This window comes from Lathamus discolor, chromosome 2 (assembly GCF_037157495.1).
Source record: "Lathamus discolor isolate bLatDis1 chromosome 2, bLatDis1.hap1, whole genome shotgun sequence".
NCBI lineage: Eukaryota > Metazoa > Chordata > Aves > Psittaciformes > Psittacidae > Lathamus > Lathamus discolor.
The window spans coordinates 3853184-3876564 of record NC_088885.1 but is presented as its reverse complement, the minus strand read 5'-3'; the positions used below and the strand labels follow the sequence as shown (position 1 = coordinate 3876564).

At 42.7% G+C, this 23381-nt stretch overlaps 1 protein-coding gene across 3 annotated transcripts; it reads left to right on the top strand.

The window, feature by feature from the left end:
* The first annotated feature begins 302 nt into the window (after window positions 1-302).
* CTNNB1 (catenin beta 1) lies at window positions 303-22801 on the top strand. 3 transcript variants are annotated; one of them, XM_065665499.1, is made up of 17 exons: window positions 310-671; window positions 8685-8751; window positions 14221-14281; window positions 14789-15016; window positions 15152-15405; window positions 15494-15732; window positions 15823-16024; window positions 16361-16505; window positions 16979-17082; window positions 17172-17510; window positions 17765-17923; window positions 18873-18992; window positions 19147-19297; window positions 19389-19510; window positions 20698-20758; window positions 21514-21734; window positions 22025-22801. In XM_065665499.1, exons 3-16 carry the CDS (start codon window positions 14269-14271, stop codon window positions 21720-21722), a joined length of 2346 nt encoding a protein of 781 aa, XP_065521571.1. In that variant the 5' UTR covers window positions 310-671; window positions 8685-8751; window positions 14221-14268; the 3' UTR covers window positions 21723-21734; window positions 22025-22801. The 3 variants fall into 3 exon arrangements, with proteins under 3 accessions (XP_065521572.1, XP_065521571.1, XP_065521570.1); XM_065665498.1 differs by lacking the exon at window positions 8685-8751 and having other exon boundaries at window positions 311-671; XM_065665500.1 differs by lacking the exons at window positions 8685-8751; window positions 21514-21734 and having other exon boundaries at window positions 303-671.
* Window positions 22802-23381: the final 580 nt, after the last annotated feature.

The following is a 23381-nucleotide window of genomic DNA, read 5'->3' as shown; positions in this document are numbered from 1 at the left end:
AGGGCTGGGGGGCAGGTCGGTTTCAGGGTTGCCTTTTCCCCCACCACCCTACAACGGGACCCCGGGGTTAACCCCCTCGACTGCACCCCTTTCCCCCGCTACCTCTACTCCACCCTCAGACAACTCCGCTCCCGGCCGGGAACTCGGCTCCCTCCTCCCCACATCCGGAGCACGGTGCTTCCACCATCCTTCCCCCGCCCGCCCCTCGCACCGCCACCACAGCCTTGCCCCCTCCCGCCTCACGGCCGCTTTCCCGCCGCCGCCGCTGCTGCTCTCTGTCTCCCTCCGCCCTGGGAGCCGGGCACTATTTCTCCTCCCCCTGCCCTGTGCGCTGGGTGCCTGTGGAATGCTGCGCGCTGGGCCCGGCCGCGGCGGCAGGATACAGCGAGTCCGGCGATCACTATAAGAACCTCCTTGTGAGCGACGCCATTTTAAGCCTCTCACTCGGTTTGGCGGTGGGAGCAGCAGCTGCGCTCGGGTAGGGGGAAACTAACACGGTCGCCAGCTGGGAGGCAGCGACGGGAGCACTGCCGCAAGCGAAGAGCCGAGCGAGGAGGAGGAAGAGAAGAAGGCGGCGGCACAAGGAAGGAAAGACGGACCGGACCGGGATCGCCCGGGCGGCAACAGAAGCCGGAGCCCGGGGAGACCCTGCGCCCTCGCCTCCCTGCAACGTTAGTACCACTTTCATCCAGCGGGAACTTGAGGCGAGCCCCAGCCGGGCTCCCCCTCCCTCAGCGGCCGCCGGTGCCCGGGAGCGGGCGCTACGTCCCGCGGCCGCTGTGGGGTGCAGGGTGTGCCCGGCGCTGAGGCGGGAAGGGCCGGGCAGGCGGGGGGCGCTGCCTGGGTGGGAGGAAGGCGAGAGAGGGGGGAAGGAAAGGGAAGGAGAAGAGAGCTCTTGTTTGGGGAGGTCCGGACAGCTGCGCGGCTGAAGGAGGCGGCAGCTGCAGCTCCCGAGGTGTCTCTTGGGAGGCTCGTCCTGGGGCGAGGGGGTGGTTGCTGGGGGTCCGCAGGAGAAGGCGAGTCGCTGCCCCCCCCCCCCCCCCGGGTCGTCGCAGCCGAGGCCGCGGGACTTCCGTTGTCGTTCCCCTCTTCCTTTATCCTGTTTTTTTAAAGGCTGGGGGCAGGTATTGACCCGCCGGAGGGCTGCAGATTGCCGTTGGTGCTAGGAGAGGGGAAAGCGCGAGGGATGGGTTTGTTTGTACCGAATGCAATTAATCACGGTCACTGCAGTCAGCGGGTGATAACTAATCTGGAGCCTTGTGGGTTTTCGGTCTTAGTTGCATGCCTATTTGCTGGAAAGGTGGTGCTGCTTCTGAGTGTCGTAGAAATGGAGCTCGCCGGAGCTGGGAGCAATCAAATTAAGTTTTAACACCCGCGTTACCAGAGTCTTGTATCGAATGACTTGGGGCTTGGGCAGTGTGGGGACTCGAATGCTGCAAGGGGAAGCGCCTGCCGCTTTCCCTAGCTGGCTGGAGGGAGGACGGCGGCTCCAACCTCCCAAAGCACGCTTCTGAGGTGTAAGAAGCAAGTTGCTGTGACTTCCAGTAGGATATGGGCACTTGTACTGAGCGCCCGTGGAACAGGGAGTTCCAGTTGTTTAGTTCTGGTGGGTTCCTCCCCCACGGAAAGCTTAGTTGATTTCTCTTGTGTATGACTAACTGCTCCTGGAACAGCGAGGTTTAAGTCTAGCAAACCCTTAAATTCTTCTGTAGGTGCAACTTGGTGTAGGACATCAGGCTGCTTTTTAAATATCTTCCCAAAAAACATTTAATAACCCATTTTGGGAAGAAGGGACAGGCCGGGAAGGTACTATGGGCAACCTGTAGGACTTTAGGAATAGCACTGTTGATCGTTGTAATCAGCTACTTCTTGATCTCTTTCTCACGGAGTAGCCATTGTTCTGACACTCTGTGTATTCCAGACATCTGTGGTCATCCCATCCCCCAAAGTATGCAAGTGGTGAATGGAAAGAGGCTGGGCTGGTATGCTGAGGTCGGTGGATGGAAATCAAGGAGGGGTTTTAGTAAAATGGGATCTTTATGTGCAGAGACTGTAGTAAAGGCAAAGACGAGAAAACTACCTGAAAGAGTGTCAGGGTTTTCTTAATATTAATTTCAGACACACCAGTGAGCAACTTAATTACAATTTTGCTTCTGAATGACAAAATGTGCTACTGCAAGGCTTTAAAGCAGCATAAAGGGTAAAACTTGCAGGTGTTTATTGGGCCAAGTTATAATGTGAATTTCAGCAGCTGACAGTCCAGGAACCAGGAACCTTGCACCATTTATTAAAAGGTGCTGACAGCTGCAGGTATGTGGCTACTGTGTTGATTGCCTAATAGCTGGTACTGTTGAAAATGAGGCTACTTAAGTCTTTACATGAGGCTTTAAGGCTCTCTAAATTCAGCCATTCAGGATGAAATCATATCAAGTGTCTTGCCATTCTGTGCTTGTTCTAAAGTAATGTCATATTTGCTTGGCTAATGGTTCAGATATTTTCTGTTAGTTATAAGATGATACGTGTGGGAATGTTCATGTTGGTCTGTATGGCTGAGCGTTTCAAAGAGTCTAGGAAAGAAATAAGTAAAAACATGTTGATGGGAAGAAAATGCAATACACAATAGCTTCTGAAAGCAAGGAATTAATACAAAGTAAAAGCTTGATTGAAAAAGGCAGCTATTCAAATGTTCTGGTACAGCCTTAGTAAACCCAGCTTCTTTTTTTCTTGCCACAGCAATAAATAGGCTGGGTTACTTCCTTGATATATGGCTTACTATGAATGCTAGTGTTTATAACTACATGGTGTGTCAGTAACTGGCTTATCAAATCTTGGCCATGAAACCTGGTTGCCCTTCAGACATACGGATTCTTCGTGAAGCTGGTTTTGGTCTTCCTAGACTTAAACATCCCTGAAAACTTGAGATTAACTCTTCAGAACGCAGTCCTTCAGAAATTTAATTCAGACAACAAGCTATCTTCTAAAGGTCTTCTAAACTACTCTTGCAGTATTTTGAGGGGTAGAAAAGGAAGTAGCAAGAATGGAGCAGGAGACATGACTATTGTGGACTTCAGTTTATGAAGTTTGAATGTGTGGTCTGAAACTCTTGGCTAAGGATGTTTCTGCAGAATATTGTCTAGTAGGCAGACTAGTGTGCAAATACAGCAGTAATCTAAATCACTCATGTTAATTCATAGTTAAAGCTGGTAAGGCAGGGGTTGCGGTGATCATGCAGTTGCTTGCAGCAAAACTTGTTCTGTGACTTTGGTAGACTGCATACTGTGGCAGGAAAATTGGGATGGACCTTACTTACCTGGAACATCATACTTGATGAAGCCTGATAAGACTTCGTGAGAAAATCTGTAGGCAGCTGGGACTTGCTTTTGAGTCCTCACACCACCACATTAACTTTGCAAAATTCTGTGAACTCAGTATTGCTGACTTTCTAGTTAAGCATAGGAAGATTTGTTTTGGAGGTTTTTGGTGTTCTGCACCAAATAAATTGGTTAAACTTGACAGCATGAGGTAGTTTGACAGCAAGTAACTTTTAATACCCTTTCTGCCACTTGACCCCAAAGTAAAATTTGCTCTAGGTCAGTGATAAGGCTTTAGTCCAAGAGGGTACTGTCCTTACATGCCAGTGTTGCATGGCCTGTTTTGCCTCTCCTAAGAATAAAGGAGCCAGAATTATTTTTTTTGCTCTGGCAGGTAATGTAAAGGAGAGAACTAATGCGAGTCTGGCATATCTGTCTGCGTGGAACACCAAATCGATAAGGTGAGCAGATGAAACCTGTACCTCAGTCTGCCCTTATGAATCTGCTAACTCTAGTTTAATGTGAAAACAAGTGTGACCCATGCCTTGGGAAGTATGGGTGCAGATGTTGCTTTACAGCTTGAATTGCAGAAAAATTTTTTGTTAACATTCCAAATTGCTTTAGGAAACAATGTACACTGGCTGGATTAGTATTGCAGAAGTTACTTGCTGTGTTACTTAATACTAAGTAAACTTTGGAGCCTTGCTTAAGGAATAAATTAATTCCTTTAAAGTTTGAAAGAGTTAACACAGTATTCGAGGTTGTTGCTTTTAACAAATATGAGCTAGGTGGATCTTACTGGAGTTGGCAAATTACTGGCGTGCACAGTGTGCACTGTAAGTATATTTGCTGGAACTAGCATTTCTAGGCTGACTTACTGTGCTAAATGGACTTGTATAAATCAGAAGTTTGCCAACTCTGCAGCAACTGTAGCAAGTAGTTCTGTATTGTCCTGGCAACAATTCAGGTGCCCTCCAGTGGCCAGAAATCTGAACATCCAAAAGGTGCTGATGCATTTTGTTGTTTTGTAAGCTTGCCTTGATTGAAACTTGAAAAAACATAGTATCAGACTTGATTAGCATGTTTGTTGCTTACACAGTACTGTTTTGAATGTTGGCATGTCTTATTGCAAATACATAGTTATTCTGACAGACAAGCAAAGACGGTCACTTTCAGATTCATAAGTATTTCATTAGTGTCAGTGCAATTATGACTAATCACTCTGGTTTCTTAGACCATGGAGATTAATGCTTAAATCTCATGTACAGGGCTGGCAATGTGGTTGCAGCCTAAGAATAAACTAGATTATGGTATGATACTTCCTGGTTTGAAAAAGGAGGTTGTTTGCTAAATTGTTACTATGCTAGAGTGGAAATGAATATTTTAACTTCCACATAGACAGGAGGGAAAGATGCTTCTGTAATACAGTGGCTGTCAACCTTGTTAGTGATGATCATGATAAATGACTGCAGAACCGTTATGTTTTTGACACTCAAAACTAAGTAGGCAGGAAGCTTGAGGGATGGCAGTGGTTTGTTGCTGAACTTCATTAGTGTTAAATGAAATATGGTATAATGTTTAAGTTCTCATAGGCTATCTATAAGTAGTCATGATGGCAGCTTTTTTTTTTTTTTGGTATGTGGTTAGGTAAGATGAAAGAATGATGCTTGATCCTGGCTACTGCCATCTTAACTACAGACATCTTACTTGGTGAAAGTAGGGGTAAATGGATGAAAAGCTCCAAATTGGTGCCAGTTTTAGGTGAGCATTTCTGGCAAACTAAACCTTAAACAGAAACAATAGCTCATACCAAACTGAGAAAGGAATATGCATAGTGTAGATACCTAACTGTCCTGCAGATAAGATGTGGTAAGTTCTTAAGCTGTGATTAGAAAACTGCTCTTAAGGTTTTGCCCAGCCATGGAATACTCAGACATAATGAATGCTGCATGAAACCCTGATTGGAAATGCTTGCTTGTGACCAGATCTCAAAGTAAATCCACTGCTGAACAGAAGTGACTTGGTAACTGTTTTGAGGTTACTTGCATTAGTGGTGGTGCTTAGGTAGTCAAAAAACCCATGAGTAATTGGGCTGATAATCTTGTCGTGAATTTAACATGAGTTCATAAACTTGAAATTGTCATACCAGTCCTTTAATACTGACCTGCAAGCTGCTGTCAAATGATTGATATGTGCATTATGTGGAGAAGATTATTACTTTTGTTCTCAAGCTGGATGTGTAACCCCTGATTAGCAGTTGAGGCAGTTCTTTACATCACCTTAAATGTTATCACTATCTCGGCAAAGAAGGATATGTAGGTAGTTGAAGCCAGTCTTGCCTACTAATAAAGTGATAGATTTCCTAGTGTTGCACTATGCTTACTAGTGAAAAGCTATCTTAAACCATTCCTTTCAAACATAACCTGGTAATTTCTCTGTCAGCTTGAGTACAGCTGCTTATAGCTCTTAAAAACAACCAGAGACTTCTACAGAGGACAGATACTCAGTGCAGAAAGTGCAGCTGTCTTTGAAAAGATCACTTTGCTTTGTTTGCAGATATTGTTAGAACCTGTTTGCCCATGATTTTGAATATAAAGAATTGTGCTGACCCACTCCTTGCAACTCCTGAATGTTTCTCTAGGTACCCGAGCAGAGTAATTGGGCTGTGGATCTAAACACTAACTTCTCTGAAGTGACAAAATCCAGTGCTGTGATATTTCAGCTACTACAGTGTAGGTATTCTGTTAAGAAGCAGAGAGTATGAGACTGTGTGGAAAGGTGTGGTCTTTACATTGCAGAGTATGCCCAGCCACATGGCAGCCTTAGGCTCTGGCCAGCATCAAACAAAATTCCCTAGGGCACTGCTGATAGTTGTAAGAAATCACAGTGGTAGGTAACTGCTGCTGAGTGCTTTCTGACATCTTTGTCCTGTCAGTATGTGACTTCCTCTAAAGAGAGTCAGGTACTGTGCATCAAAGGTATTAGAGCATCTTTACATGATATTGCCAGCTTAATTTTTGAGGAGGCTTCCTGGCAGGTTCTAAAGTTTGAAAGCTCATGTCTTAGAGTGATCATACATGCCCAGGTGAACTTTGTTACTTTCAGTAACTTGTGTGCTGCTTCTGAAATTCTCCTCCAGGTTTTCATAGTTTTCTGTATTAGTTATTTCAAGTATCTGTAGGCTGGCCCTGGCTCTCAGACCAATGTTAACTGTTGCTTTATTGAAACTTCTAATGGGTTGTTTATAAAAGGGTACTTAAAGGTTAGTACCTGTCAAGACCCTGACAAATTGTAGGAGCTGTTAGGGCTGAAATGTGGTGTTCCTTGCTCAAAGGGCTGGGTTTCAGTGACACTCGATGCCAGCAGTTTGAAAACTCACCAAGTCCATTTCCAATACATTTTGTCATCTGAACTTTTGACCAGTGACTGTTGCTGTTCAGTGATTAAAACTACTGATGTTCTGGGTGGTGTTTTGTACTTGGGGTGAGCAAAACAAAATGTGGAACTTGCTGCACTTACAGTATAGTTTCAGCCACACTTGAAACTTGGTGTTATCAGTTATGTGGCAAGCTGGCTAGGAAGTGTGATTCTTTACTAGCCTGCTGCCCCTTTTGGGAGGGAGGGGAGGATAAAACCGTGAGTGTCTTGTAGTACCGGAGCACTCTGTGCTCCAGTCCTAAAGGAAGTGAAGTGTGGTAAAATGTAGGCTTGCAGCTGAGTTCTAAAGTCCTTGTGGCCCTGTTCCTTCCCCTCTGCCATGTGTGTAGTTTTCTGACTTGTAACCACAGTCTTCACTAGATGTTTTTTGAGGCATAAATCCTCTTTTAGTACAGCTTACCCAGTGTTTAAGTCTAGTCAAGACTACCAGATGTCTGCAGTTCAGTTCCATTAAGTTATAATCAACTTAGAGTAGTCTAGCAAGAACAGAAGTATCTGCGTGCTGTTTGCTTTGGGTAATGAGCATGTGAATAGAAACTCTACTCTATGCTCTTAATTGGTCTTAGATTGCCAAGATGACGGAAAATAGACAAGCATAAGGTTTTATATCTTGTGATGGGGCATCAAATCAGCTCTTAAAAAAACTAATAAAAGCTAGTGTAGGGAAGCTCTACTGCCTTTATGTCGTGGAAAGGAATTTTTAGATAACTTCAGGGCAGAAGCCAAAGGCAGAAAAGGCAGGACTGTTGATGAAACGGTAAACTGGGATGTGTGAAGGAAAAAAGAAATGAAGTGGAACTGAAGCAGCAAAAAATCGGTGGCTGAAAGCAGAGGTAAACTTGTCACGAGCATTGACGGATCTCTGTGTGTGCTGTCAAATGCTCCTCTTCCACTTTAATTCTGTGGATTATTTGAGCTAGTTTGTTGCCTCTTTCAGCACATATTAAAGATATTTAAAGCTTGGAAGTTGCAGCCTGTTAAGGTCAGTAAAGCAGATACTATTTGGGTTTCTTGACTTCCTAATGTTTTATAGGAGAGACAGATGTTAGACTTTCAGGTCTTATTATTAAGATATTTTAAAGAACAATTTAAGACTTACTCTGGGCTCACAGTCAAGTTTACCGTGATGTGATTAGCTGAACCTAAAAGGATTGCTGTTTGCAAGGCATCCTCTAACTTTCTGCAGGCATCAGTAGAATGCATTGCCTTGGGTAAATTTGAGCTGGGTGGATTACATATGATACTGAGTTTATCACTGCAGTGAAGTATTCCTGCTTGGTGGTTGGAGGGAATAATGTGAAACAAATGTTGCCTGAGGAAGTAACCAGAGCAGTTTTGTCAGGGGTTGAAGTTTAGGAATGAGCTTGTTCTGTTGCAGTCTAGGATCAGTAAGCTGGTTTTCAGTACACATGTGCTGTGGCATGATAGGTTCAGGTTATTGGTAGCTCTTAGTTTTCAATAGAACTACTGGAATAGTTGAGGTTGGTACATCTTGGCACAACACTTAAATATAGTAATGCCTGCTGTCTCTTGCAGTGGTGTTTCTTCTAAGGTGGTAGTGAAGGCTGTAGGTATTCTATCATGTAACCCAGAAAAAAAGATAGAAATGTTTTGGAGCTATGAGAACACATGATGTTTTTATCTTTTAGAGTTGGCTGTATTGTTTGACTCGCTTCCTTTTCATGTTAACACTGTGTAAGTTACTTCCATTTACTTAGGATGTCTTTAGATGGCCTGTGATAAGGTATCTTTACCCAGTATTAAGTATCAACTTGCTGAAAGCAGAAGGAAGCCTGACTTTAATGAGAAATGTAAAGTTTTATATTCTGATTCCTGGTGTAGATAAGGTAAACATTAAACTTTCTGCTAAAATGTGGTTATTTACAGCTGAAAGCCAGTTCTCAATGAGTTTCATAGTAATTTTTGTCCATCCAGGTTCTTAAACTGTTGGTGTGAGGAGGTATCTGAAAAACTGAATTTCTTAATCCAGAAGTCACTACTGGTGAGTGACTAATTTCACCATAATCAAGGCCCTCTAATGTTGCATATAACTGTAACTTCAAAATAACCTCAACTCACTGCGTACAGCTATTCCTTTCAGAGTGGACAAGATGACTGAGGACTGCAAATGCTGCTACTTTAGACAGAATGTGGGAATGGTGATCAGTATTTGGGATATGGAATGTATTAAAGGAAAACTCTTGTATTTAAACCTGTGTACAAGAGGAAATATTTTCTAAATGCAGATTTTCAAATTGAAGCTCAAGCATGTTATTTATTTCTACTTTGCAATAAAATATCTTCTGAAATAAAGTATCTGTGCAGGGAACCTCCACAGAAAAATCATCAACCCTAACTGTCATTCCTACAGCAAGCTTCCTTCTTTAAAACACACAACACCAAAACTGTACTTTCAGAATTTTTTGCCAATCCTGCAGAAGCATCTGATATATTAACAGCCTCTAAAAGTGCCTAAACCCCTTCTCAACAGAAGCCAGATAAAAATCCTCAAAGTTAAGTTTTGTTTGGGCTGTCTGGGAGGATGTGGGAGAAGAGGACTTTATCCTCATTTGGATAAGGAATAATAAGTTTACAGTAGATTTCTGGTGTTTAAAAGTTTCCTAAATTGAGACCTACAATGCAAAAGACAGTCCTTTTTAACTTCTGAGGTTATCTTTCTTTTCTTAATCCAAAATTAGAAATGTCCAAGTTAGAAACTGACTGCAAGTACCATGGATCATTACTTCCCACAAGTGCCATCCTTGTTTTCATCTGTGAATAGACAATCTATACATCAGTTCTTATATGTCACCTGTAACTTCTCCCTCCTTCACTCCCTCTCACATCTTAGCTGCTGTGTGTTCTTCAGCTAGCCTGACATTTCACTTTCTGCTAATCAGTTTAGTGCTATTTCTAATGAATATTGAAGTGATTATTTCATTTGGGTCATGTCTTCATAAGACAAAACAGAAAGTTTGTTGCAGGAATGCTTATAGCATGATACATCTTAGGTAGATTAGACCAAAAAATGCTTGAAGGAGACAGGACAGTCACTCATGCCTGAAAGAGCTTATATACTGTGAAAGCATCTTTGATGTTGCCATTATCAGTGTTGTCTTACTTAGATGATTACTTCCCCCCCCACCTCCCCCCACCCCCCGCTTCCTTTTCTAGAAAACAGATGAATAACTTCCAGGATAAGATCAAAGGATTTTTTAAAATCCTCAATCAAATGTATTATTTCCCACATCCTTCACTTGAAAACTAAGGTTAATGAGGAAATTTCTGCTACATTAAGTTCTTACATACCTGTTCTTGGGTCATGGGAGTGAGTGCTGTAGTTATCTGGTGTTACTCATTTTGGAACTGGTGTTTCCTGTAAGGCAGATAGTTGGGCAGCATCATTGGCAGGCAGCTGCCTGAAACAAGACCAGTTACAAAATTAGGCCTGAAGAATGCTTTCAGTAACACCTTGGTAATAGTTGAAGTAGCTTTGGAATACTTGGAGAAAAACTGCTTTCCAGTACATGTACTTCACTTGTATATAGCTGGTACATGTTTTTAGCTGCTGTAACTGTCACAGGGAGATGAAGATCTGTTTTTTCTGTTTAAAAAAAAAAAAGGTTAATTTACAGATGCAGTTGCTTGGCCTGTCCTAGGTGAGATGTATCAAAACATGGTCAGTAGACATATTCACTTCAAATAGAAACAGTGATTGGATGTATCAGCCTTGATTTCCCATCCAAGGTTTAATAACATGCTGTGCTCAGGCAAAATATTTCTGGAAGACTTTCAAACTTCAAGTTTGACTTGCTTTATGAAGAGGAAGGGATCTGCTTATCAAATCAGTCAGGTAATCTAGGTCAATCTTAAGATAATTCTTCAGATTTGAGAAGTGTTACAGGCTTATTGACTTCCTTGGCATGTGCCTAACTCTTCTCCAGACTCAGAAGTTGATACCCAGGTTTCATTCACTATCAAAATATTTTGTCAGTATGTTGAAAACCAAGACATTTGCGTTGTCTTCTGTAGTAACTTGAAACTTTGCTTATAAGCCTGCTAAGGTTGCAGAACTATTTTTCTCATTTTCCTGGAATTCACATGCAAGGTTGGGACTGATGGTACGCAATGCACTCTATAGTGCAGTGTCTTGCATTTCACTTCATAGGAGGAATTTAGTGTATATATATATATATATATTATATGCATTATATATATTATATATATTTAGTATATATTTATATATATATTTAAAACCCCACAGCCCCCATTTAAACACAGAGCTGATCATGCATGCTAGTGGGTAGTGTCATGGAGGATGTTTTAAGAAGTTAATAGTTCCGTAACTCCTGGCAGTACATCGGTATGAACTTCTGTATAACATGACATTTATTAAAATTCAGACTTCAGAGTACCAGATAGTCTTTAAAAATAATGGGGCTTACAGAAGCTTGCTGTCATGCTAAAGTATACCAAGTCCTTTTATCTCTTCCTGATGCTTATGAGCTGTATCACTGACCTTGACGATGGAATGTCACCAGTCATGTGTACTCCAATAAATTTGAACATGGGCTTGATTTAAATGAGCTGGTATATGCTCATGGTTGAAGACACAAACTTAATTATCCTAGCAAGGCTTTTTGTGTTGCTTCCACTGCCCCACCACCTCACACCCATCCTGCATGTACTGATCCAGTTTCTGTTGGGCAAATGAACAGCACAAGCATTTGTACCTAGTCTGGGGTTGTTGCTTTCTTTGTAAGTGTTAACTTTGTCAGTGACACACAGGAAAATAAAGTCAGCTTTCCTGGACACAGTTCACCCCTTTGTAAAATGAGAAAGAAAATATGGAAGAATGTTCAGCTACAGAAACCCTAAAACCAAACAGATCATAACCCTTTTCACTGGGTACCTTTGGTCTGCAGTTATTTTGAACTCCTAGGATTAAAACTATTTTTTCCCATCTAAATAAAAGGATGCTACCTGGAATTGTTGAGGGTAGTTACCAGTATATGAAATGCAGATGAGGATGTTAGAAACTTTCTGGTGCAGCCAGCAGGCTTATCTAATGTCAGCATTTCCAAGACTGAGCATCTGACTGATAATGCAGTTCTGAATGCTGAATCAGTATTCGTCATTGCCATTTTGTGGGTGTTCCTCAGCTTTGGTTTGGAATAGTGCTGCAGTTCAGTGGCTAGTCTGCTCTTCTGGATTGTATCTAATGGTACAGCTATTCTTCTGATCTCTTCAGGCTGTTGAAATTGAAACAACCATTTCAAGAGTGCAGTTGCTGTAAGCCAGCTGCATTTGTTTGTGCAGAATTCAGCAGTGGAAGGAAATTCTGAATGTTGTTCTCAAGCCCTGTATTGCATATTTGAATCTGAGGTGGTAGTAAATATCTCAAAGCCTGGTCAATGCTCCTGACTGGTTCATCTGCCAGTATGTTAACTTCAGAACTAGTATGGTGATAATTTTTTATTAACAGCCTCGTGATAGGAGGAGACAGGAAAGGTTACAGTAAAAATAGATCTTTTGTGGTAAGCATGTTGCAAATTGCATATAGCATCAGGATCTCGCCCAGTTTTGTAGGGGATATGTTGCATGTGACTTAACTGTGAGGACTACAGGAAGCGAAGATAAAAATTCTAGTGCTATTCCACTGCTTTCTGTTTGGAAGGTGTTAGTGGGGCTGACAAAGTAATGCATAAGACCTGCAGGGAGCTATCAAGCTTTTGTATCGGCATTTCTTCCACCTTAGGTGCTCAGAAGAATTTTTGTATTAATGGTGAACTGACAGCATGACTTAGTTTCTCCTTCCCCTTACCACTGCTACTCCAAAATGTTGGAAGAATCAGTGTTCAAGGGACTGGAAAAAAAAAAACGGTTGTATTGTCAGTGCATCCTCCGTGCAAATTATGAGTTGGCTAGTCTCTTCCAAGCTGCGGAGTAGGACTGATTTCGGGACTTGAGCATTACCAAATGCATAGAAGGGTACTTCCTGTATGGTTGTTATGTCTTAAATCAGCTCAGTGCTGCTTACCTGCTGCAGATGCAGATCTGTTGTCCATTTAGAAAGAGCCAGGGAAAGGTTGCTGCCAAAAGTTGTGGGAGTGCAGAGTTGGGACAAACAGCACTCGCATTTGTGCAGCAGAGTAATGAGACTGCTCAGGAGCTGCTGGAGTACCCTGTAGCTGGCTCAGGGACAGTGAAATAAAAGCTTGTCTCAGAGTTTCCTAACCTGTTCAGTGAGACTTAAAACTACAGGCCTGTCTTCTGTTTAATTCTGATTTTCTAAAAGGTACTCCTGAAGGAAACCGGGAAATCTGTCTCCACACAAATAGTGTCAAATGGACTTTGTTCTCCTGAAACACAGTACTGCAAACCTGTCCTTTAAAGAGTTCAGTGGCTTGCCTTTACTTCATTGTCTAGGAATGTTTTGATCAGCATAGCTCTAACACCTAAGGGCACATTGAAAGCTGATTGCTGGACGAGATGGTTTTGCTCACTGCACTAGTTACCACTACAAATGTTTCTGCTTGGCTAGCTCCCAGAATAGGCTGTCACCAGCTCTGTGTCTGTGTTGAAAACAATGTTGGACTGGGGTAAGGGGAGCAAATGAAATAAAAGTGACAGCTTTGTGTGACCTGTTGCGAAGCTGTAGCCTCGAATTTCTCTTTCTGGGTTAGTGAAGAGACAGCTACAGATTCATAGTACAAATACTTCCTTACTGTTTGATGATATCAAATGGAGTTGCATACTGAAGATTTTGATCCTATTTCAGCCTCCTGCCCCCAATTATCTTGGCTTTCTGTGGAAAAAAAAACCCCACCAAACAACTGAGTGTGGTGACTTCATGTGTGCACCTAAAGGAGAGCATTTGTATACAAGACTGGTTCAATTTTCAGTTGAACTTCAAGGAAGACTATTTTCTATAGAAAGAAACTTCTTGTGGTACAGCAAAGAAGTAAAGGAGGAGGTACAATTGTAACTCTTAAGGTAGTCTTTGTACCTCTGAAATAATACCAGCTTGTCTTAAATGGTCACTTCAGCTTTCCGCATGAAAATCCATATTGTAGCTCTGTATCAAACAGTTTTTCTAGTATCTTAAGAGTAGTTGTCTTTGAGGGAAATGACATTTAGCCTTTGTCTTTGCAGCATGTCCAAGCTATGGAATTTAATGTCTGGACTTCATGCAAGGACAGAGGAGTAAAAAATGGCTCTATCATGATCAGTCTTCAGTTCTTTTAAGAATTTTTCTTACATGTAGTCTGCCAGAAAAAGTCCGTGTGAAACATTTCGTTCTTTTGTGTCCCTGTCCATGGGGGTTTGCTAATTAGCACTGTAGTAATGAAATGGCAAGATAGGTGAAGTCTTACAGGTGAAGAGTTTGCAATTCTGGTGTTCTAATAGGAAATTCTGTCTTACTAGCTCTGATTAGTGTTTAATAAGTTCTAACCTTGCTCTTTTTCAGGGTCTCTGAAAGGTAGCAGGAAAGAGTTCTGGGAGCACAACAAGGAACATGGCAACCCAAGGTATATAATGCATTACAATTTCTGTTAGAATCTAGCAGCTCTAATAAAGAGCAGTTAAACGGTCTCCTTACTCCCCTTTTTAAACTTTTTTTTTTAAGCCACTTGGATTGAATAATGTCTGTTCTACTGCAGTAATTAATACCTTACACAGGAAATCAAACCTGCAAGTAAGTTTGTTGCTGTAATGTTTTTGGGTCCCTCAAGTTACAGTCAAGTACATAATCGTAGTATGTGGAAAAGGGGACCTTTAAGCAGTAGACTAAGACTGTCGCAGTAGCAGTGATTGCTTTCTGCCTGTTAGTTGGGTTTATAGGCATCTGTACTTGTTTGATGCAGAATGTCAGTTAAAAACTGCTGTCTCAGCTTGCAGAGTTGAACTTGCTTGGTTGAAGTAGTTTTACTACTCGGTTTATGGGAGTTTATTTTAATTTAAAGTCTGTGTTATCTCTTGAAAGATTGCTGGAGTAATTAAACTAAGCTTAATTGTTCAACAATGATTTCTTATAGCTGACTTGATGGAGTTGGATATGGCAATGGAGCCAGACAGAAAAGCAGCAGTCAGTCATTGGCAGCAACAGTCATATCTGGACTCTGGTATCCATTCCGGTGCCACAACAACTGCTCCCTCCTTGAGTGGCAAGGGAAATCCTGAAGAGGAAGATGTGGACACAACACAAGTGCTGTATGAGTGGGAGCAAGGATTCTCTCAGTCCTTTACCCAGGAGCAAGTTGCTGGTAAGGCCTTTTCTCTTACACTGGCTTGCTTAGACACACAGCTTAAAAATACAGAAACCTAAATACTGAATTACTACCAGTCTAGAAGATGCTCTTTATTCTGAGTCTGAGGTAATGACTTACCTTGGTTTTCAGATATTGATGGCCAGTACGCAATGACTAGAGCTCAGAGAGTTCGTGCAGCTATGTTCCCTGAAACACTGGATGAAGGAATGCAAATCCCATCCACGCAGTTTGATGCTGCTCATCCAACTAATGTGCAACGCCTGGCTGAGCCATCCCAGATGTTAAAACATGCTGTTGTTAATTTGATAAACTACCAAGATGATGCTGAACTTGCAACTCGTGCGATCCCAGAACTGACCAAACTGTTGAATGATGAGGACCAGGTAAGCATTTTCTTCGCCTCAGTGTAGCTTGCTTGTGGGGTTTCTTCAGTGACTTTTAAAATGAAGTCTTCTTCAAATATTTCTGCAGGTGGTGGTGAACAAAGCTGCAGTTATGGTTCATCAGTTATCCAAAAAGGAGGCATCTCGCCATGCTATTATGAGATCTCCTCAAATGGTATCTGCTATCGTACGTACCATGCAAAACACAAACGATGTGGAAACAGCTCGTTGTACTGCAGGTACACTACACAACCTCTCACATCATCGTGAAGGCTTGTTGGCAATCTTCAAATCGGGAGGCATCCCTGCTTTGGTTAAAATGCTTGGGTATGTGGACTGCTAATACTATGATACATGTGTTTTTCAGTTGGTACTGGTAGGTGCAGGTATTCACAAGGGGTTTTTTCCCTTCTCTAGGTCCCCAGTAGACTCGGTGCTGTTTTATGCCATTACAACCCTTCACAATCTCCTGTTGCATCAGGAAGGAGCCAAAATGGCTGTTCGTCTGGCTGGTGGGCTGCAGAAAATGGTTGCCTTGCTTAACAAGACAAATGTCAAGTTTTTGGCCATCACAACAGACTGCCTTCAGATCTTGGCATACGGCAATCAAGAAAGTAAGGTGAGTGCCTCTGCTACTGAAGCACTTCTAATGAGCAAGCTTGCTGTGAATGGCCCAACAATTCCTGTGTACTGACCTCCTTATTCTGAACATTCAGCCGTACTGGGCTGCTTTTGCCACTCAGTCCTGAACTTGCAAGAGGTGAAGGATGCAGGAATTGCTTTGCAGAAATGCAGTCATGCTTATAGTGAGACTGCAAAACTTACGGACCACACAAACAGATGGGAAGTTTTTAGTACCCATCTGTAACCTCCAGTGGCTGTACGCCAGCGACAGTTACTACCTGCTGATGTGCACAGGAAGTGACAGATAAATGTAATTTTTGCTGTCTTTCAGCTGATTATTCTGGCAAGTGGTGGACCGCAGGCTCTAGTAAACATAATGAGGACCTATACTTATGAGAAGCTATTGTGGACCACTAGTAGGGTGCTGAAAGTGTTGTCAGTTTGCTCCAGCAACAAACCTGCTATTGTTGAGGCTGGTAAGTACCTTGTAACCACAGTAACTTCAAGAGCTGTACAGTACTTCAAGAGCAGTACATTTCATACAAGGACGGAAACTGCTACATCAAAAACTGAACTTGTATGGTTCCTTTAGTCCGTAATTAGTTTTGGAGGCCTTTAGTGTCCAGAAGTGTAAAAAGCAGTCTGCTTTAAAAGTAAGTCTGCTATGTTTTTAGCTGAGTGCTGAGCATTTTCAGAGTGGTCTCCTTAGAATATGTGTATGTTTAAAAGGCCCAGCGTCACACTCTTGACATGAATCTTGTTTTTTTTTTCTATGGGATCAAGTGTTAGGGCATAGCCATATTATGATACTAATGCTGAGAAAGATCCAGAAGCTTGTGAGATATGCACTTAAACCTCAACAGAGAGAAGGACCTGAGTGCTCACAAGATGAGGATCTGAATATGGTGTCAGACCTGAGTAATGCTGTCAAATCTGTACCATCTTCTAGGTGGGATGCAAGCTTTGGGACTCCATCTCACAGATCCAAGCCAGCGCCTTGTCCAAAACTGTCTCTGGACTCTGAGAAATCTGTCAGATGCTGCAACAAAGCAGGTACATGGCCCTCTTCTAAGGGATCAGGATCAAAAGCCAACATAGCAGAAGAGGAGAGAGACTAAATTTTGCTTCCTTTTGTTTTGCAGGAGGGCATGGAAGGCCTTCTAGGAACTCTTGTTCAGCTTTTAGGATCAGATGATATCAATGTTGTGACTTGTGCTGCTGGCATCCTTTCTAACCTTACCTGCAACAATTACAAGAACAAGATGATGGTTTGCCAGGTTGGTGGTATTGAGGCTCTTGTCCGCACAGTTCTTCGGGCTGGAGACAGGGAGGACATCACAGAACCTGCTATTTGTGCGCTCCGTCACCTCACCAGCAGACATCAAGAAGCTGAGATGGCGCAAAACGCAGTGCGTCTCCATTACGGGCTCCCAGTGGTGGTTAAACTGTTGCACCCGCCGTCACACTGGCCTTTGATCAAGGTAAATGATGGTTAACAGCTTCCAGCACTGAAAACTGATGCTTTTTAAAATGCAGTTTTAACTGTGTGAAGTACTTTGTTTCCAAGGTGTTGGTGAATGTAATTTGTCTGACAAGAAAGTTGCTTCAGTTGAGTGACTTTGCATTGCATCCTGGAGATTTCAGTGTTTGGGGTCAAGAGATGAATAAAAGAAATTGCTAATGGCAAGCACGCTCACCACACTCTTTCATTCCCCATCCCCTTTCTTATCTGCAGGCTACTGTTGGTTTGATCCGCAATCTGGCACTGTGTCCTGCAAACCATGCCCCGCTGCGTGAACAGGGTGCTATTCCAAGGCTAGTTCAGCTGCTGGTTAGAGCACATCAAGATACCCAGCGACGTACTTCAATGGGTGGAACACAACAGCAGTTTGTGGTAAGTGCCCACCACTAGCTGAAGTTATATGTAGCGTTGCCTTTAAAACTCCTCATTTGTCAGCGTGCCTCAGCCATGTATTGTTTAGTCTAAACAGCTGTTGTAATTTGCTCCGTTTCATGTTATCTCTTGGTGTGCTGATAATTCTGTCTTAACAGACTTGCAGTTTTTGTTAAATAAACAAGAACTCCAAAACCTTGGTTCTTATTTCATTAAGAACCCCTTGAGCATTTAATTCTGAATGCTGTAGATCACAGAAACACTGGGTTTGCCTACTCTGGCGAGGCAAATAGTTCTCTACTAGGAAACCAGAACTGCCTCATCATACATTCTCAGAAGTATGGGTTTAAGAACATTATCGCAGCTTATTGTGTATTTTCAAGGGTGCTTACAGCTGTAAAAGTACTGACAAGTTGTACAGGCTCCATACTTCTTACCTGTTTAGGTACCAGGTCAGTGCAGCAAGATCGGTCTTGATATTTTATTTTTCCCCCCCCATTAAACATATTAATAAAGGGGAAATTGGCTTAGCATGGGCAAATGGAAGCAGGAGTGTAGTTAATACTTTTGCAGAGGCAGGAAGGGGGGCCTCTTTGTTAACCACTACTTCAAAACTGCCCAGCTAATCCATCTTGGGGAAAAAGAGCCAGTGTTGTCAGAAATTAAGGTCATAGTGAACTTAAGTAAAATTGAGAACACCAGGAGTTGTTCCACTGAGATGCTTCGCTTACTGAATTCAGTTGGGTAAACTGGGCCAGTTCCTAGCAGGGGTGTTAGGTTTGAAGGCCAGCAGTAGGCAGTGGACATAAGCCCTGTTGGAGAAACGGGGTATGTGCAGGGGACAGGTTTGGTTCATTTGTTGGCAGGCTGATCAGCTTTTTGACAGTCATTTTAGAAGATCGCATGCAATATCTCAACTTCAAATAATGCCTTTTCTTTCCCTGATTAGGAGGGTGTGCGTATGGAAGAAATTGTTGAGGGCTGCACTGGAGCCCTGCATATTCTTGCACGTGATGTTCATAATCGAATCGTAATCAGGGGTCTAAATACCATTCCACTATTCGTGCAGGTAAGAGCAAGCTCAAGATAATGCTATTGTATATATACTAGGAGAATGAGTAATATAGCTCTTGTGCTTCCTTGGTAGAACTGCTAAATCCAATTGTGCTGAAGTGCTCATTTCAAGTAGAGTTGCTAAAGAAACCCTCGTGTTTCGGTTGCAGTTGTTGTACTCTCCCATTGAGAATATCCAGAGAGTAGCTGCCGGTGTACTTTGTGAACTGGCTCAAGACAAGGAAGCAGCTGAAGCAATCGAAGCTGAAGGTGCAACTGCCCCTTTAACAGAACTGCTTCATTCTAGGAATGAGGGTGTTGGTAAGTGAACTTAAAAGGCAGATTTCAAACCTGTGTTAGAAAAGTTGCTGGAAGAGTTGACCTCTACTAAAATCGCTCTTCCTTTCGGTAGCAACGTACGCAGCTGCAGTGCTGTTCAGAATGTCCGAGGACAAACCTCAAGACTATAAGAAGAGACTTTCAGTTGAATTGACAAGCTCTCTGTTCAGGACTGAGCCAATGGCTTGGAATGAGGTGAGCTGTGTTTTCTGTATTAACGGTTCCTTAGGGAGACTTTGCTTCCAAGTCCTCCCTCCTTCCAGTAGTGATGTGTGGATGCCATCAGTGATACAGACCCAGCTTTGCATTTGGCTGTATGTTCGTTACTTCTGTGTTTAGATTTAGTGAACCTATGGCAAGCAGCCTTAGAGCTGCTTCTTCCCTTGCAGACAGGAGGAGTCCATTCTTCACTGCTGCTTAAGTTTATAATACTCATGTTTGTTAGTGTGCCAGGCTGTACACGAGAACTTTGTACATTTCTGTGCTGTTTACCCAGAACCAAGTGAACTCTGAATGCAAAGATGGAGGCATGAGTAATATGAGGGAAGCATAAAGGTAAAACATATCCTGTGAAAGCTTTGTCAAGCAAACAGTGTTGGAGTAGTCATCTTGGTGTGGGGATGCAATTTGTGTCTTTTCTTAGAATTGAGCTTTCAGAATGGAATACGTTTGCAGGCTGATTTATCACACATTGCTTTTCTTTAGCTTTAAGGACTGCACAGTGAATTGAGACTGATAGCAAACTGTGGATGAGGTAGAGGGAAGGTTTTGCTAAGTCTGTCTCATCCCCAGATTGTTAAGATTCAGAAGCCTAGCATGTCTTAGCTTGTATTTACCAAACTAAGGACAGTAGCCCTTCATTTGTACTATTTCAGTGCTTATTTTTCTGTTTTCCTAAAATCTGTATTTACCACGGCAATGTGAAAAAGGAAAAAAAGCTAAAATGGATTATCTCTTGGAGTTACACATCTGTGCCGCAGACAGGCACTTCTGTAATGGGGCAAACTGGGAGAGGTTCCTTCAGCACTCTTAAAAGGTCTCTTGCTGGCTGGGGAATCTCTGAACAGCTGAGTTGCAGAAGCTTACAGATGTACCTGAGGAGATGTATTCCTAGACCTGCCCCATCTTTATTCCCAAACAGAATCCTCCTTCCCGTGATCAAGGGATTTCTATATCTAAATCTGGCTGTTAAACTTAGATGCAGATGCTTAGATAAAAAGGCATATCATGTACACAAAAGTACCCTGCTGCAGTGCTCGCTGCAGAAGAGTTGCTAAGGAGGGATCTGGGTCAAGCTTCAGAACTTCTTAAACTCAGAATCACTAGTTCTGGCCCAAAGACCACGCATTAAAACTCTTTTGTAACTTTTTGTGTGCATCTAGACGGCAGATCTTGGACTGGATATTGGTGCCCAGGGAGAGCCTCTTGGATACCGCCCAGATGGTATGTCTCTTCTGTTCCTCGTGACTGAACTTAAGTTGGATCAAGTCAACTCATAAGTTTTAAAGGAGAACTGCAAATGAGTGAAGAGTGAATTACTCTTCAGTAAGGTATTGCAAACTGACAGGCTGATGGGGAACTGCCAGTTCAAATAACCAGTTCCTGCAGCACCACTGGCAGCACTGAAATGGGAGCCATGTGAATGTGCAAAACTAGTGTCTCTTGCCTGAGTCCTGTGGGAGCATCTCCCGCTGAGCTGTGTTGTTTCCAGGAATCTTTTACATTCCTTACAAATGGACTTGACAATACCAATAGTGCAGTTTTTCTTTAAAACAAAAAAGCTGGTATTGAATGTATTAGTCTGAGTGTCTATAGACTTGAACGCAAGCCTATCCCTAAGGATTCTAAGCTATTTTTGACTAGCCTTTCAGAAGCAAGTCTACAGTCTTGGAGCCTGGTTTTGCTGCAGTATTGTTGAATTGTAGTATTGTTGATTGTGCAGACTAATGGCTTGGCTGGAAACCTGCTCGTGCTTCTGACTGCAGTGTGCTTTGTCTGCAGGATCTTACTGGAAGGCTGTTTCGAACAATGGAATAGCCATTAAGGGCAGGCAACAGACTGTGTTGAACTTGGCTGAACTAGAAAAGAATTAGATGGCTACAAAAATCTTCTCACACACTGATACTTGCAGCTTCCGATGCATCTAACATCTGTTAACATTATGCTTTTTTTCCCTCTGCCACCTTTAACTTTCTTAGATCCTAGCTACCGTTCTTTCCACTCGGGCGGATACGGTCAGGATGCCTTGGGTATGGACCCTATGATGGAACATGAAATGGGTGGCCACCACCCTGGTGCTGACTACCCAGTTGATGGTCTGCCAGATCTTGGCCATGCCCAGGACCTTATGGATGGGCTGCCTCCAGGTGACAGTAATCAGTTGGCCTGGTTCGATACTGACCTGTAAATCATCCTTTAGGTAAGAAGCTCCAACCTTGAATTTCAAAAACAAAACAGAAAGAGACAAACCCATGACCGGACTGAGGACTTGGTTGGCAGGGAGGGATTGGCTCAATTGGGTCCCACTGTGCCACAGTAGTGAATAAACGCTCTGGAAACACGCAACAAGAACACTCCAGACTGACTTCTGCTGTCAAGTGTGGAAGTAATTAACTGTTAATGTCTTGTGCACTGGCTTCATGCAGTCTTACTGTGTTAAAGCAGTTCTTTGCTCAGGAACACTGACCCCTGTGTTTTTTCTCTTTGCAGCTGTATCATCTGAATGAACTTGCATTGATTGGCCTGTAGAGTTGCTGAGAGGGCTCGAGGGGTGGGCTAGTATCTCAGAAAGTGCCTGACACACTAACCAAGCTGAGTTTCCTATGGGAACAGTTGAAGTAAACTTTTTGTTCTGGTCCTTTTTGGTCGAGGAGTAATAATACAAATGGATTTTGGGAGTGATTCAAGAACCGAAGAATGCACAAGAATGAATTGCAAGATGGAATTTATCAAACCTTAGCCTTGCTTGTTAAAAATCTATTATTTTTTTTAAATCTCTGTAATGGTACTGACCTTGCTTGCTTTGGAAGTAGCCTTTCTTTTTGCAGTAATTGTTGTTAGGTTTTTTTAAAGTCTCTCGTAGTATTAAGTTATAGTGAATATGCTACAGCAGTTTCTAATTTTTAAGGATTGAGTAAAGGTGTAGAACACTAATTCATAATCGCTCTAACTGTATTCTGAATAAAGTGTAACATTGTGTAGCCTTTTTGTATAAAAACAAACTAGACAAATAGAAATGGTCCAATTAGTTTCCTTTTTAATATGCTTAAAATAAGCAGGTGGATCTATTTCATGTTTTTGATCAAAAACTTTATCTGGGATATGTCTGGGTAGGGGCCAGTAAGAACTGTTTATTTGGAACCTTGTATTGGACAGTTTACCAGTTGCCTTTTATCCCAAAGTTATTGTAGCCTGCTGTGATACAGATGCTTCATGAGAAAAACGCAGTTATAAAATGGTTCAAAATTAAAGTCAACTTTTAATTCACTCTGTGTCAGATTATTTCAGATCATAGAGTGTACTTGTGTGGTCACAAGTTTCCTGACATCCATCCTGGAACTGCACACCACCTTCAGTACTTCAGAGGAGGATGCCAGAACCGTTTTATCCCACTAAGGAGTAGTGACTTTAGAGCCCTGTGTCCTGGTGAAGAGCGTGTTCGTCCCTGGGCCCTGCTCCCACTTGACCCGTGACTACCCCACATCTGGCAGGTTCCCTCAGCCAGATGGGCGGCAGCTCACTTCCTGCCTGGCCTTCAGCAGGTGAGAACATAGTGTTCACTTGGCTCTCTTCAGAGGTGCGCTGCCACTAGGATCAAATTAAGAGCCTTCACTTGCCGTAAGCTGGGTCAGGAACTTAAACCCATTTTCAGGGGTCTGTGCCTGTGTGTAACGGATTTCTCTTGTGGCAGCAGGGAATGTGGTTCTTAAACCGCTAATTCACTGCTGCACATCTGCTCAATGCAGCTGGCATCCTCCTCTGCTGTGAGCAAGAGCTCCCAAGCTGTTCTGCAGTGCAGCAGTTTGCTGGTGGAAGGTCAGAGGGGCTCTTGGCTGGATGTAGGATC

Coding starts and splice junctions, on each gene's coding strand:
- CTNNB1 (XM_065665499.1), top strand. Junction 15,733..15,822: donor GCTTTGGTTAAAATGCTTGG/GTATGTGGACTG, acceptor TCCCTTCTCTAG/GTCCCCAGTAGACTCGGTGC. Junction 17,083..17,171: donor CAGATGCTGCAACAAAGCAG/GTACATGGCCCT, acceptor TTTGTTTTGCAG/GAGGGCATGGAAGGCCTTCT.